General features: G+C 42.0%; 1 protein-coding gene across 2 annotated transcripts in view; it reads left to right on the plus strand.

The window, feature by feature from the left end:
- DNAH5 (dynein axonemal heavy chain 5) overlaps positions 1 to 13,521 on the plus strand; it is a 324,445-nt gene that overhangs the window by 298,072 nt on the left and 12,852 nt on the right. Inside the window, exons 75-78 of one of the 2 annotated variants that reach the window (XM_027520118.1) lie at positions 798 to 1,013; positions 4,827 to 5,039; positions 8,426 to 8,578; positions 9,378 to 9,609. In XM_027520118.1, coding sequence (XP_027375919.1) covers positions 798 to 1,013; positions 4,827 to 5,039; positions 8,426 to 8,578; positions 9,378 to 9,609 — 814 coding nt within the window. The remainder of the gene's footprint in view (positions 1 to 797; positions 1,014 to 4,826; positions 5,040 to 8,425; positions 8,579 to 9,377; positions 9,610 to 13,521) is intronic. The other variant, XM_027520119.1, reaches the window with a different exon arrangement.

Genomic DNA, 13,521 nt, shown 5'->3' on the forward strand with positions numbered 1-13,521 from the left:
GGCTTTCAGTTTTCTGCTTCTTACTGTGTCTTGCTGTATGTTTTTCTAACTTTGTTCCTCTTTTAATATTTCTCACTTTTCCTAGTCTCTCTCCTCCTTGAGAGAGTACATTTCCCACCTCTGGTTTTATCAGGCCATAATTGCTAAAGCTGTCATTTTTAGTAACAATTAGTTATACACCATTTATTTAAACAATTGGTTTGAATTAGATGGGACCTTTGAGAAACCAAATACCATTCCATAGTTCCCTTTCTATTTTATAAATGTATTATAAAATAAGATAGCATCTCTGAATCAATTTGCTTAAAGTGCAGACATTAAAGAACCATGGGCTTATTATGTTAACTTTCTTTTCAGGACAACTTTTGATTCTATTTTTTAAAATATATTTATTTATTTATTCGGCCACACTGGTCTTAGGTTTGGCATGGGAGATCTTTGTGGCAGCATTCAGAATCTTCCGTTGCAGTGCCTGGTCTCAGGAGTTGTAGCACACGGGCTTAGTAGTTGTGGTTCATGGGCTTAGTTGCCCTGAGCTGTGTGGGATCTCAGTTCTCCAACCAAGGATTGAGCCCATGTCCCCTGCATTGGAAGGCAGATTCTTAACTCCTGGACTGCCAGGGAAGTCCCACTTTTGATTCTTTCCTAGAGAAATTATTGAGATGGTAGCCTGCCACATGTCAGACATATCATGTAAATGCTTATCCTAATAAAATCGTGTCTATTTGCTAAGATGTGTAATTTAACTGGTGCTTGTGTCAGCAGTCTCTGCTCACCGGTGGGTATTTGTCATTCAGAGCCTGCCCACTTACGACAGTCCCGAGGTGTTTGGGCTGCACCCCAACGCGGACATCACCTACCAGAGCAAGCTGGCCAAGGACGTGCTGGACACCATCCTGGGCATCCAGCCCAAAGACAGCTCTGGCGGAGGGGATGAGACCCGGGAGGCCATGGTGGCCCGGCTGGCTGATGACATGCTGGAGAAGCTGCCCCCGGACTATGGTCCTTTTGAAGTGAGTTGATGGCATCCTGACAGAATAGCTGTGGGTGTGCGTGGTTGGTTGGTTGTGGGGGTGGTGAGGAAGCAGTGCTACACTAAGTCACTCAGTCGTGTCTGACTCTGCGACCCACGGACTGTAGCCTGCCAGGCTCCTCTGTCAATGGGAATTCTCCAGGAAAGAATACTGGAGTTGGTTGCTAGTTCCTTCTCTAGGGCATCTTTTTGACCCAGGGACGGAGCCCACATCTTTGCATCCCCTGCTTTGGCAGGTGCTTCTTTACCGCTGTGCCACCTGGGAAGACTGAGGAAGAAGGCAGGAGGGCAAAAATAATTTTTCTGAAATTAAAGAAATTATTTAAAAACTTCACTTCTTGAAGAAGCAGTAAAAGAAGTATTTGAACCTATCGATGTAATCATTTCAAAACACAAATAATAAACCTGATGAGAGAGTTAATCTTCATAGTTAAATTATAAGTGTGTACTGATGGGTTAGGATTATTTTTCTATAATGTCTCCTGGAGGCATTTCACACTGTCATTTGTTCAAAGGAAAATGATGTATTCTTAGAGTAAAGCATCGATTATTTTACAAAAATAATTCAGGCCTTCTTAATTTCAGGAAGTCTATAGTTATATCATTAACTCTGCAGCTTCTTCATCACATGGGTTTTGAAAAATGATTTATCATTTTTTAAAATTAATGTATTTTATTTAACTGTGCTGGGTCTTGTTGTGCATGCAAGACGTGAGAGCTAGTTCCCTGACCCGGGCCCTCTGCATTGGAAGGGTGGAGTCTTAGCCACTGGACCATCAGGGAAGTCCCCCCAACTTGTCCTTTTAATATCAAGTAACTTCTAAGTGAAACTGACAGTTATGAAGGTTAATTTTTTTGACATTTTAGCATGTATTGTGGGAAGATTTACCCTGAAAACATGTTTAAATCTTTGCTAAAAGCAAAAGTAAGTGGCTTACTTTCCTTGTAGTCTTAAGAGATTTCTTGGACTAACCTTGTGACATTTCTGTCATAGGAGCACCAAGTTTCTTTATATATTGCCCTTTCCACCTGGTTTTCAGAAGGAATTCTGCATTTTGTTTCTTATAGCATCCTATTGTTTTCCATGTAGCAGGCCATTTCGGTTGCTAGTTTTTCACTATAGACTGAACTCAAAGAACTCTCACCAGGGAAATCATTTCCCCTGGAAGAAACTCTGATCACTTGGTTGGAGAAAATCAATACTGTAACCAGCTTTCATAAGCGCCTTTCATTATAGCATCAGGAAAGCAGTCATTCATGTCTAGCAGTGGCTGAAATATTTATAAAGCAACGAAAGTGCCTAAAATATATTAAGTGAAGTGGTAGTCACACAGACGTGTCTGACTCTTTGCGACCCCATGGATTGTAGCCTGCCAGGCTCCTCTGTCCATGGGAGTCTCCAGGCAAGAATACTGGAGTGGGTTGCCATTTCCTTTCATAAATAAACGTGGTGGTATGTATGCAGTTTAGAAGAGTCACCTTCGTTTTGCTAAATTTGCTTGCTGCTGCTGCTGCTGCTAAGTCGCGTCAGTCGTGTCCGACTCTGTGCGACCCCATAGATGGCGGCCCACCAGGCTCTGCCGTCCCTGGGATACTCCAGGCAAGAACACTGGAGTGGGTTGCCATTGCCTTCTCCATTGTGTGAAAGTGAAAAGTGAAAGTGAAGTCGCTCAGTTGCGTCCGACTTGTAGCGACCCCACGGACTGCAGCCTACCAGGCTCCTCCATCCATGGGATTTTCTAGGCAAGAGTACTGGAGTGGCTTGCCATTGCTGTTAGAACAATTAAGCCTGGCATGATATCTGATCCACAAAAGACTCTGGATAAATACTTGTAAGACAGAAATGAATGAGTGAGTGGATGGATAAATGCTTTGATGGAAAAAATAAAAAGCTTTAAAAACAGAAATCTAGCTTTTTGAGACAGCCTTCAGAATTGTTGCATATGCATACACATCTGCTTGTGTGTGTCCATGCGTGTATTTTCAAGTCTTAGATTGGCAGTGAGTGAATGTTTCCCAATAACTGCAGTTGTTGTTTGGAAGACTGTGTGTTCGTGGACGTGGATTTTATATTCTTCTGTGAATTAATGGCTGCCTGTCTTCTCTCACCTGGGATGAAAAATCAGCTGGTCCTCTAACCGATATTTCTTTTATTTTTTCTCTGTTTTCTGACAGTAAAAAAAAAAGAAAAAGCTTACTATTTATGGAATTGTAAAGTTTAGGGCCCTTTCAGAAGCCCTAGAATACCACGTATACAATATAACATTGTGTGTATGCTCAGTCCTGTCTAACTCTTTGTGAGCCCGTGGACTGTAGCCCGTCAGGCTCCTCGGTCCATGTAATTCTCCAGGCAAGAATACTGGAGAGAGTTGCCATTTCCCTCTCCAGGGGATCTTCTTGACCCAGGGATCAAACCTGCGTCTCTTGTTTGGCGGTGAATTCTTTACCACTGAGCCACCAGGGAAAGTGAAAAGTAAAAGTGTTAGTTGTTGAGTGTTCGACTCTTTGCCAGCCTGTGGACTGTATGGGTCCTGGGCTCCTCTGGACACCAGGCTCCTTTGTCTAAGGAATTCTCCAGGCAAGAATACTGGAGTGGGTAGCCATTCCCTTCTGCAGGAGATCTTTCCAGCCTAGGGATCAAACCCAGGTGTCCTACATTGCAGGCAGGTTCCTTACCATATGAGCCACTAGGGAAGCCCTATATAGAACATTCAGTTCAGTTCAGTTCAGTTGCTCAGTCGTGTCCAACTCTTGGTGACCCCATGAATCACAGCATGCCAGGTCTCCCTGTCCATCACCAAATCCCAGAGTTCACTCAGACTCACCTCCATCAAGTCAGTAATGCCATCCAGCCATCTCATCCTCTGTCGTCCCCTTCTCCTCCTGCCCCCAATCCCTCACAGCATCAGGGTCTTTTCCAATGAGTCAACTCTTCTCATGAGGTGGCCAAAGTACTGGAGTTTCAGCTTTGGCATCATTCCTTCCAAAGAACACCCAGGGCTGATCTCCTTCAGAATGGACTGGTTGGATCTCCTTGCAGTCCAAGGGACTCTCAAGAGTTTTCTCCAATACCACAGTTCAAAAGCATCAATTCTTCAGTGCTCAACCTTCTTCACAGTCTAACTCTCACATCTATACATGACCTAGGAAAAACCATAGCCTTGACTAGATGGACCTTTGTTGGCAAAGTAATGTCTCTGCTTTTGAATATGCTATCTAGGTTGGTCATAACTTTCCTTCCAAGGAGTAAGTGTCTTTTAATTTCATGGCTGCAGTCACCATCTGCAGTGATTTTTGGAGCCCAGAAAAACAAAGTCTGACACTGTTTCCACTGTTTCCCCATCTATTTCCCATGAAGTGATGGGACCAGATGCCATGATCTTTGTTTTCTGAATGTTGAGCTTTAAGCCAACTTTTTCACTCTCCACATTCACTTTCATCAAGAGGCTTTTTAGTTTCTTTTCACTTTCTGCCATAAGGGTGGTGTCATCTGCATATCTGAGGTTATTGATATTTCTCCCAGCAATCTTGATTCCAGCTTTGACTGTGTGGATCACAATAAACTGTGGAAAATTCTGAAAGAGATGGGAATACCAGACCACCTGACCTGCCTCTTGAGAAATCTGTATGCAGGTCAGGAAGCAACAGTTAGAACTGGACATGAAACAAGAGACTGGTTCCAAATAGGAAAAGGAGTATGTTAAGGCTGTATATTGTCACTCTGCTTATTTAACTTATATAGAACATTAGTAGCTGTCAAATAATTTTTCATGTGCTAATGTCTCCATGGCAGGTGAAGGAGAGGCTGCAGATGATGGGGCCATTCCAGCCAATGAACATTTTCCTCAGACAGGAGATAGACAGGATGCAGAGGGTACTCACCCTGGTCCGAAGCACCCTGACCGAGCTGAAACTTGCCATTGATGGCACCATCATCATGAGCGAAAATCTACGAGATGCTCTGAATTGCATGTTTGATGCCAGGATTCCTGCTCGTTGGAAGAAAGTATGTTTAAGTCAGCTCTTATCCTGCCTAATCACTTTATTGTTGTGAATAATTGTAATTGGCAAGTGAAAGCATGTACAGATAATGTGCTTAAGAGTGTTCTTTTGCTTAGGGACTAATCCTCTTAGAGCCCTGTATTTTTAGATTGTAGGTAGGGAAGAAAACGATTTAGCGTCTCCCACATCTCAGGTTCTCTGCTAGGCAATTTGTATGCACTGTTTCATGTAAATCTTACAAATTATTACCCATATTTTACTGATGAGGAACTTAGGTTAGGGGAGATTAAATGTTTTCCCAGATCTGTGATGTTAGTTTTATAGAAGGGGGTGTTCCTAGACTCACACACACATGTCAAAAGTCACTCCAAAGAGAAATCGTCTTCCTTGCTTTTTCTGTGAATATGTGACTGTATATCTCTCAAGGTAGCAAGATAATAATTTAACAGTATTCTTACTGATTGCATATTATTAATTGTGCTAAATGACGGATGTGGGCTTTTAAACATGTTTTAATGTAAATATAGTTGATTTAACACAATGCTGTGTTAATTTCTGCTGTACAGCAAGGTGGCTCAGTTATATATGTGTATTCCATTTTGTGTTTCCATTACGGACCATCACAGGATGCTGAATCTAGTTCCCTGTGCTGTACAGTTGCACCTTGTTTTTTATCCACTTTATATATAATAGTTTGATCTGCTAATCTCAGTCTCCCAATCCTTTCCTCCCCGACCTCCTTCCTTGGCAGCCACAATTTCTCTTCTCTGTGTCTGTGAGTCTGTTTTTCTCTTTCTTAGATGTGTTCATTCATCATATTTTAGATCACACACATAAGTGGTAGCGTATGGTATTTGTTTTTGTCTTTCTGACTTACTTCATTTAGTGTGATAATCTCCAGGTCCAACCGTGATGCCGCAAATGGCATTATTTCATTCTTCTTACTTTATTCTCATTTTTGAAGCTTTTAATTTTGTATTGGAGAATAGCCAGTTGACAATGTTGTGGTAGTTTCAGATGAACAGCAAAGGGACTCAGACATGCAAATACATGTATCCGTTCTCCCGCAAACTCCCCTCGCCTCCAGGCTGAGTAATATTCCGTTTTGTATGGAATATGTATGTATGTATATATACACCAGGATGTGGGTTTTTAAAAAATTTCTTTTCCATCATGGTTTGCCACAGGATGCTGAATGTAGTTCCCTGAACAGGGCCTTATACAGTAGGGCCCTGTTGCTTACCCATTCTGCATGTAATAGTACGATAAATAGATGTGGTTTGAAGAGATGTTTTTCTACTTGGAGAAGTAAAACGAGAACCTGAGTGTCCTTGTTGAGGAGTTGGCTGATCATGGAACTGAGGGTGCTGAGTGTGCGGTGGGAGGACGCGGGAGACGGCAAGGTGGGGGTTATCCAAGGTGGGGAACTTACAGAGATGAGATTGGGTCCTGGGTGAGTGGAACTTTTGGAGCTGAGTCAGGTAAATGAGATGGTGGGACAGGATGGGGCTAGAACTCATAATCTCTCAGGAGAGACTCCTTTAGTGCTGAGCCTCTGATCCCTCACCCAGGGCTTTGGCAGATTCCAAGGCAGTGGGACAGAAAGCAGTGTATGGTAACTGGGGGGTGCTTGTCTACTGTCTTCTCACTTTTTTGATTAACCACCATCCCATCCATCCCTCTGGACACACAGCTTAGAAACTCAGAATCAGCTTTGACCAGATCCCTTTCTCTCCTCCTCTGCAAAAAATTCATTGTCTAGGCCAGAGAGTTTTCTGTATACATTGACTCTGCTCACTGCTAGTGACCTACCTGGTCCCTGGCCATGGCGGGCTCATTCCCCACTAGACCAGCTCACCCAGCTTGGTGAGCACCTGCAGTTCTGGAACAGGGATCCTTGCCAGAAGATACCCCCTCATTAATGGGTCCCTGTGCCTTCAGATCAAATGTTGTATAAAGACATCTCTTTCAGTTAACACACCTATAACGATACGATGGAATGAGTTACCTCATTTTAAACTTTGTTGTTGTTTGGTCACTAAGTTGGGTCTAACTCTTAGAGACCCCATGGACTACAGCATGCCAAGATTCCCTGTCCTTGACCCTCTCCTGGAGTTTGCCCACACTTATGTCTGTTGAGTTGGTCATTCCATCCAACCGTCTCATCCTCTGTCATCCCTGTCTCCTCCTGCCCTCAATCTTTCCCAGCATCAAGGTCTTTTCCAGTGAGTCACCTCTTCGCATCAGGTGGCTAAAGTATTGGAGCTTCAGCTTCAGCATCAGTCCTTCCAATGAATATTCAGGGTTGATTTCCTTTGGGATTGACTGGTTTGAGCTCCTTGCTGTCCAAGGGACTCTAAGAATCTCTTAAAAAAAAAATTTGGCCATGCCACACTGGATGTGGGATATTAGTTCCTTGACTAGGGATTAACCCCTGGACTTCCAGGGAAGTCCCACTTCCTGGAACTTAAAATCCTTTTATACAGCATTTTTTTCTACTCAACTTATTAACAGTCTTTGGGAATCCCAGTGTCTCTTGTAAAATAGGCATATCAATTCTCAAGCTATTTGAAATTCAAGTGTTTTATCTATTCAGGTTGATCGCTACATTTATTCACACATAAAATAGTGCAGTTCCAGTGAAATGTTATAAAATATGATTTGGAGATACCTTCTAGTGTGACTGCTGATAATGTTGATGACATTTCCATGCCTGTTGTAATAACATAAGTTCCACACGTGAATTCAGGCAGAACGTTACAGGCAGTGAATGCAATTAATGTGTTGGTGGTAAGGAGACCTGTGTTTTCATTTTTATTCCCTTCATCAGAGAATATAAAAAAGCCTTCTAAGAGACAGAAACTTCAGAAAATAAATGTTGTTTGCTCCATAAAAAATAAGTGGAGAAAGGCTTCTACATTTGTCATTCACAGAATATAAAGTGCTGTTAAGGCCATAAGCACATTTACATAAATAGAAATTCTGTTTTATAATGTATCTGTTGAAAATATAGCCTAAGGAAAAATAATTGAAGCCTGTTAAATTTAATTCAATTAATTGTTTTAATTGCTTTATGACAGAATTGATCATAACTATATTCATATGTGGAAGGAGATTTTATTGATAGCAGATGTCTTGAACAGCATGCCAAGCTGGGTTAATCTGGAATTCACATGAAGATTAGTTGATTCTAACATACTTCATATTATTAAAAAGGAAGAATAATTTGACATCTTAAATGTCAGAACCCTATGGAAATTTATGCCTTAGGGACTTCTAAATTCTAAATGTGAAATTGATATTTCATCTTTTTTTTTTTCCTGTGGATATAGTCAGTTACACAGTAGAATTAAACCTGTATTTATTCATGTTTTCATGCTTGCATTTCAGGCATCTTGGGTTTCAAGTACCTTGGGTTTCTGGTTTACTGAACTTATTGAAAGAAACTGCCAGTTTACCTCTTGGGTTTTCAATGACCGACCTCACTGCTTCTGGATGACGGGCTTTTTTAACCCTCAAGGATTTTTAACTGCAATGCGACAGGTAATAGCACTGATTTTTACCTGTTGGGTTATTACAGTTTTCCTCTGGAGGGCTTTCTTCTTTCATTATAGTTTTAAATATGTAGTTTATAATAAGGCAGAATGATTGTCTGGTTTGGGCACCAGCAGTTAACTTTATCCTGAACATAAATCCAGCAACTTGTTCTCAGGCTGCTAGCTTAAATTTTAAAATATTTATTTTTATATTAGATTTGATTTTATATTTCTTTTAAAATTGTTATTCAGTCATGAAGTCATCTCCGATATTTTGCAAACTCATGGACTGAAGCACGCCAGGCTGCACTTTCCTTCATTATCTCCTGGTGTTTGCTCAAACTCATGTCCATCGAGTCAGTGATGCCATCCAACCGTCTTATCCTCTGTCGTCCCCTTCTCCTCCTGCCTTCAATCTTTCCCAGCATCAGGGTCTTTTCAAATGAGTCAGTTCTTCGCATCAGGTGGCCAAAGTATTGGAGTTTCAGCTTCAACATTAGTGCTTCCAATGAACATTCAGGACTGATCTCCTTTAGGATGGACTGGTTGGATCTCCTTGCAGTCCAAGGGACTCTCAAGAGTTTTCTCCACAACCACAATTTGAAAGCATCAACTTATTTGACACTGAAGTACAAATATATTTAAATTAGGACATGGATATTACTTATAAGAGGATCTTTTAAAACCCGTTAAATACTATCCTACCTTTTTTGAATCTGGGGCTACATTGTTACCACAACTATGCTCTTTAAGACAACCCTCTAGTTGCTGATGTCATCCTTTTCTTTTTCTCTTTCCCTGAGTAGGAAATAACTCGGGCCAACAAAGGCTGGGCTCTGGACAATATGGTGCTTTGCAACGAAGTCACCAAGTGGATGAAGGATGACATTTCTGCCCCTCCCACGGAGGGTGTCTATGTCTATGGCTTGTATCTTGAAGGTGCTGGCTGGGACAGGAGGAATATGAAACTTATCGAGTCCAAGCCCAAAGTGCTCTTTGAGTTAATGCCTGTTGTAAGGATTTATGCTGAAAATAACGGTGAGTTGTCTGTGCCTTCAGGGACGGTTGGTACAATGGGGTTGGGTGATGTTATAAATATAGGATCTCATTATTTTTTTTATCATGTGAGTGACTTCACTTTCACTTTTCACATTCATGCATTGGAGAAGGAAATGGCAACCCACTCTTGTGTTCCTGCCTGGAGAATCCCAGGGATGGGGGAGCCTGGTGGGTGCCGTCTATGGGGTCGCACAGAGTTGGACATGACTGAAGCGACTTAGCCGCAGCAGCAGCAGATAAGGATTATACTCTGTTGTCAAGTAGCTTCATATTCACACCTGTGTTTAACGAGTACTTACTTACTTCTGGGCTCTTCCTTGAGTGCTGCTGGGAGGCAATGGTTCTAGATAGTTCTTGCCCATCTAATAAAGCAGGTAAAATGTGGAAGGATACTCACGGAGCATTAGCTAATGAGATAAGAAGCAAGTGTTTGGAATAGTTACTAAGTGGTGAGAAAGGAGGGTGAGATAAGAGTGGGATGAAACTGTCGGGGGCTGGATCTTGGGAGCAGGGGGGCCTGGAGGGGCTTGGAAGAATGGATGGGGCTTGAATGATGAGGTGGGCAAGAGGTGGAAAGTAGGAAAGAAGACTTTCCAGGTGGGATTGTACAGGGCTCCTGGAAGTCATGACTCCTCCAGCTTGGAGATTTAAGCCAGGCTGTGAAGTCCAGATTGAATTCAGGGACATTGGCTTAATTCAGTAGCTTATGGTAAAATGCTGAGTTCACATTGCAGCCTATGAATGTGACAACACTTTTATGAAACATACATGTCAAAGCAGAATCCTTTGACAGAGTTATCAAAGCTCTGTTTGACAAGTCTAAAAATACCTGAACTATTTTCCATTGTTGGTTTGATGTTTTCTAGAGGTTTTTGCATTTCACTAAGCTAACGTCTCCTCAGGGATAACCACTATTTACAATATGAGGAGATGCTGTTCATTTCACTTTAAAAAAATTATATTCCTTTTAAAATAAAATTGCACATGTTTAAGGTGTATAACATCCTGGAAGAGGAAATGGCAACCTACTCCAGTATTCTTGCCTGGAGAATCCCATGGATAGAGCAGCCTGTGGGCTATAGTCCAGAGGGTTATGAAGAGTCAGACATGACTGAAGCGACTGGCCAAGGTGTATAACATGTTGATTTGATATACATGGTGAGATGATCATTATAAGCCATAAATTCATGAGGTAGCCAGGATAGTAGACCCTAAGGGAAGTCCTAATTTTATAATCGAAGCATGAAGATTTTTCTTTAAACAAAGAAGAGACAAAAATCTCTCTTTAAAGGATAATTTTTAGTTTATTTATCCCTTAGATAAATACCACACTTGTAAACATATGTATAAGCTTTGAATATTTGTTTTTTAAGCAAATGTTTGCTAGATGCCTAGTACAAACCAGATACAACCTTACCTGCAAGGGATAAAGGTATTTATGAGCCAGATCACGCCCACAAGGGACTCACAGCCTAGTGAAGGAGAAGGATAAGTAAACAAATAATTTAAATAGAATTTGATGCATGTTATGATGGAGATCCCTGGTGGCTCAGTGGTTAAGAATCTGCCTGCAATGCCGGAGACCTGGGTTCCATCTGCTGGTTGGGAAGATCTCCAGAGAAGGAAATGGCAACCCACTCCAGTATTCTTGCCTGGAGAATACCATGGACAAAGGAGCCTGGCTACAGTCCATGGGATCGCAGAGAGTCGGACACAACTGCGCGACTAACAGATGCACGTGATAGAGATGCTCTTAGGATGTTCGGGGATGCTAGAAGGAAAACGTAACTAAGCCTGGTAGGAGGTGGAGGCTGCTTTTGAGATGCGTTTTGGAGGATGAGAATGAGAGGGTGTTAGAGTCAGACTTTTCTGGGCAGAGGGAAAGAGCTCTAGCTCACTGAGTCAGCCAAGGTATCAACCATCTGACATACACTGCTCTATTGCTGGGGGTGCAACAGTGAGGAAAGACCATGCAGAACCCGCATTTGCACGGAGTTCAGTCTCAAGGAGGGATGGGTAACTGGAAAAGAGGCAGATGTAGTCATTGCTATTCAAGGATTCTGTATGAATTCACCTACACTCTTAAAATTTATTTGTGACCCTAAGGTTAATGCCTGTGGACTTTCATGACTTTTCCCAGACATGTATAAAGCAGTGAAGAATCTGACCCTCCTGACGTGTGTTTCCAACTTAGGTGGAACAAGCCTGTGCTCTGCTCCTCGTTTTGGCTCGGACTGTAAACAAGTGCCCTTTCCGTGGTCTATTTAGTGCTATGTTTTTCATATTTTTCTATTTTTCATTGTTGAAAGTGGCCCTCGAGTGTAGTGTTGAAGTGCTGTCTGCTGTTCCTGAGCACTAGAAGGCTGTGATGTACCTTATGGAGAAACCACATGTGTTAGACAAGCTTCATTCAGGCATGAGTCACAGTGCTGTTGGCCTTGAGTTCAGTGTTAATGAATTAACAGAGCATATTAAAAAGATGACTTTAAACAAAAGCACACAGAAAACAAGGTTATGAATTGATCGGTTGATGAAAATTCTGTGGCCAAGGGCTCTGAGGAGCCTGACCCTCTATTTCTCCTGGGAGCTGCCGGTAATTTGGGCTTCATTAAACTGTACATACATTGTTGTTGTTTCGTTGCTAGGTTGTGTCTGACTCTTTGCGACCCCATAGACTGTAGTCTGCCAGACTCTTCTGTCTGAGGGATTTTCCAGGCAAAACTACTGGAGTGGGTTGCCATTTCCTTCTCCAAGGGATCTTCCCCACCCAGGAATCAATTCTGGGTTTCCTGCATTGGCAGGCGGGTTCTTTACAGCTGAGCCACCAGAGGAAATAGATACATTAGTCCCACAAATAATGAGGATGGAGTGTAAATGAACAGATTGATTTCAGATAGCTCTTGTTTCTGTAAAGAGGACACACACAGGGTGTGTCAGGGAGTGAGAGAGCATTCTGGTGTTCAGGGAAGAGTTTGCTGAGAAGAGAACATTGAACTGATATCCATGGAGAAAAGGCAAGCATGCAGAGACAAGAGCTAGCAATGGAGGCACTGTGTTTGAGGAACAGACAGTGTGTAATGGAAGAGGTGCCCATGAACATCAGAAGAGACATGAGGGTGCTCAGCTTCCCTCTTGGTACAGGGTGTCACTCCTTATGCTCCAGCGGTGTCTGAAAGGATCCATGTGTGTGCCTGAGTTTGGGTAAACACGCTGCCTGTGGCTTCATGATTTTTTAAAAAAATAATTGTATTTATTAATTTAATTTTGGCTGTGCTGGGTCTTCATTGCCGCACGGGCTTTTCTCTAATGGCAGTGAGCTGGGACTATTCTCGAGTTGCGCTGCACAAGCTTCTCATTGAGGTGGCTTCTCTTGTTGCTGAGTTTGGGCTGTAAGTTGTGTGGGTTCAATAGTTGTGATGCATGGGCTTTATTGCTCCGCAGGCATGTGGGATTTTCTTTTTCTTTTTTTTTTCTTTTTTTTTTTTTTTTGGGATTTTCTTGAATCAGGGGTCGAACCCATGTCTCCTGCCTTGGAAGGTAGATTCTTTACCACTGAGCCACCAAGGAAGCCCCTCTTCATATCCTTACTGTGGTGTGAAGTCCCAGGGGGGTGATTATTTTATAGAATTAATAGTCAAGTGCTCTTTCAGCCAAAAGTAATACTTTAGAAATTTTGTTGCATCTAGTCAACACTGTTGCAAAAATATTTCCCTTATAAAGTGAAAGAAAAATCTTTCTCACATTCAGTTAGGTGTTACTTTTTTATTTCTTGTGACTAATGTGTAAAAATCTTTCCTCATGTGACATTGAACATCTCAGCATGGTAGTAATAAAGCAATAATTTTATAATACAGTCAGTCCTTTATGACTTAAGAACACATTTTTGTGGAA

This window comes from Bos indicus x Bos taurus, chromosome 20, assembly GCF_003369695.1.
Source record: "Bos indicus x Bos taurus breed Angus x Brahman F1 hybrid chromosome 20, Bos_hybrid_MaternalHap_v2.0, whole genome shotgun sequence".
NCBI classification, from domain to species: Eukaryota; Metazoa; Chordata; class Mammalia; order Artiodactyla; family Bovidae; genus Bos; species Bos indicus x Bos taurus.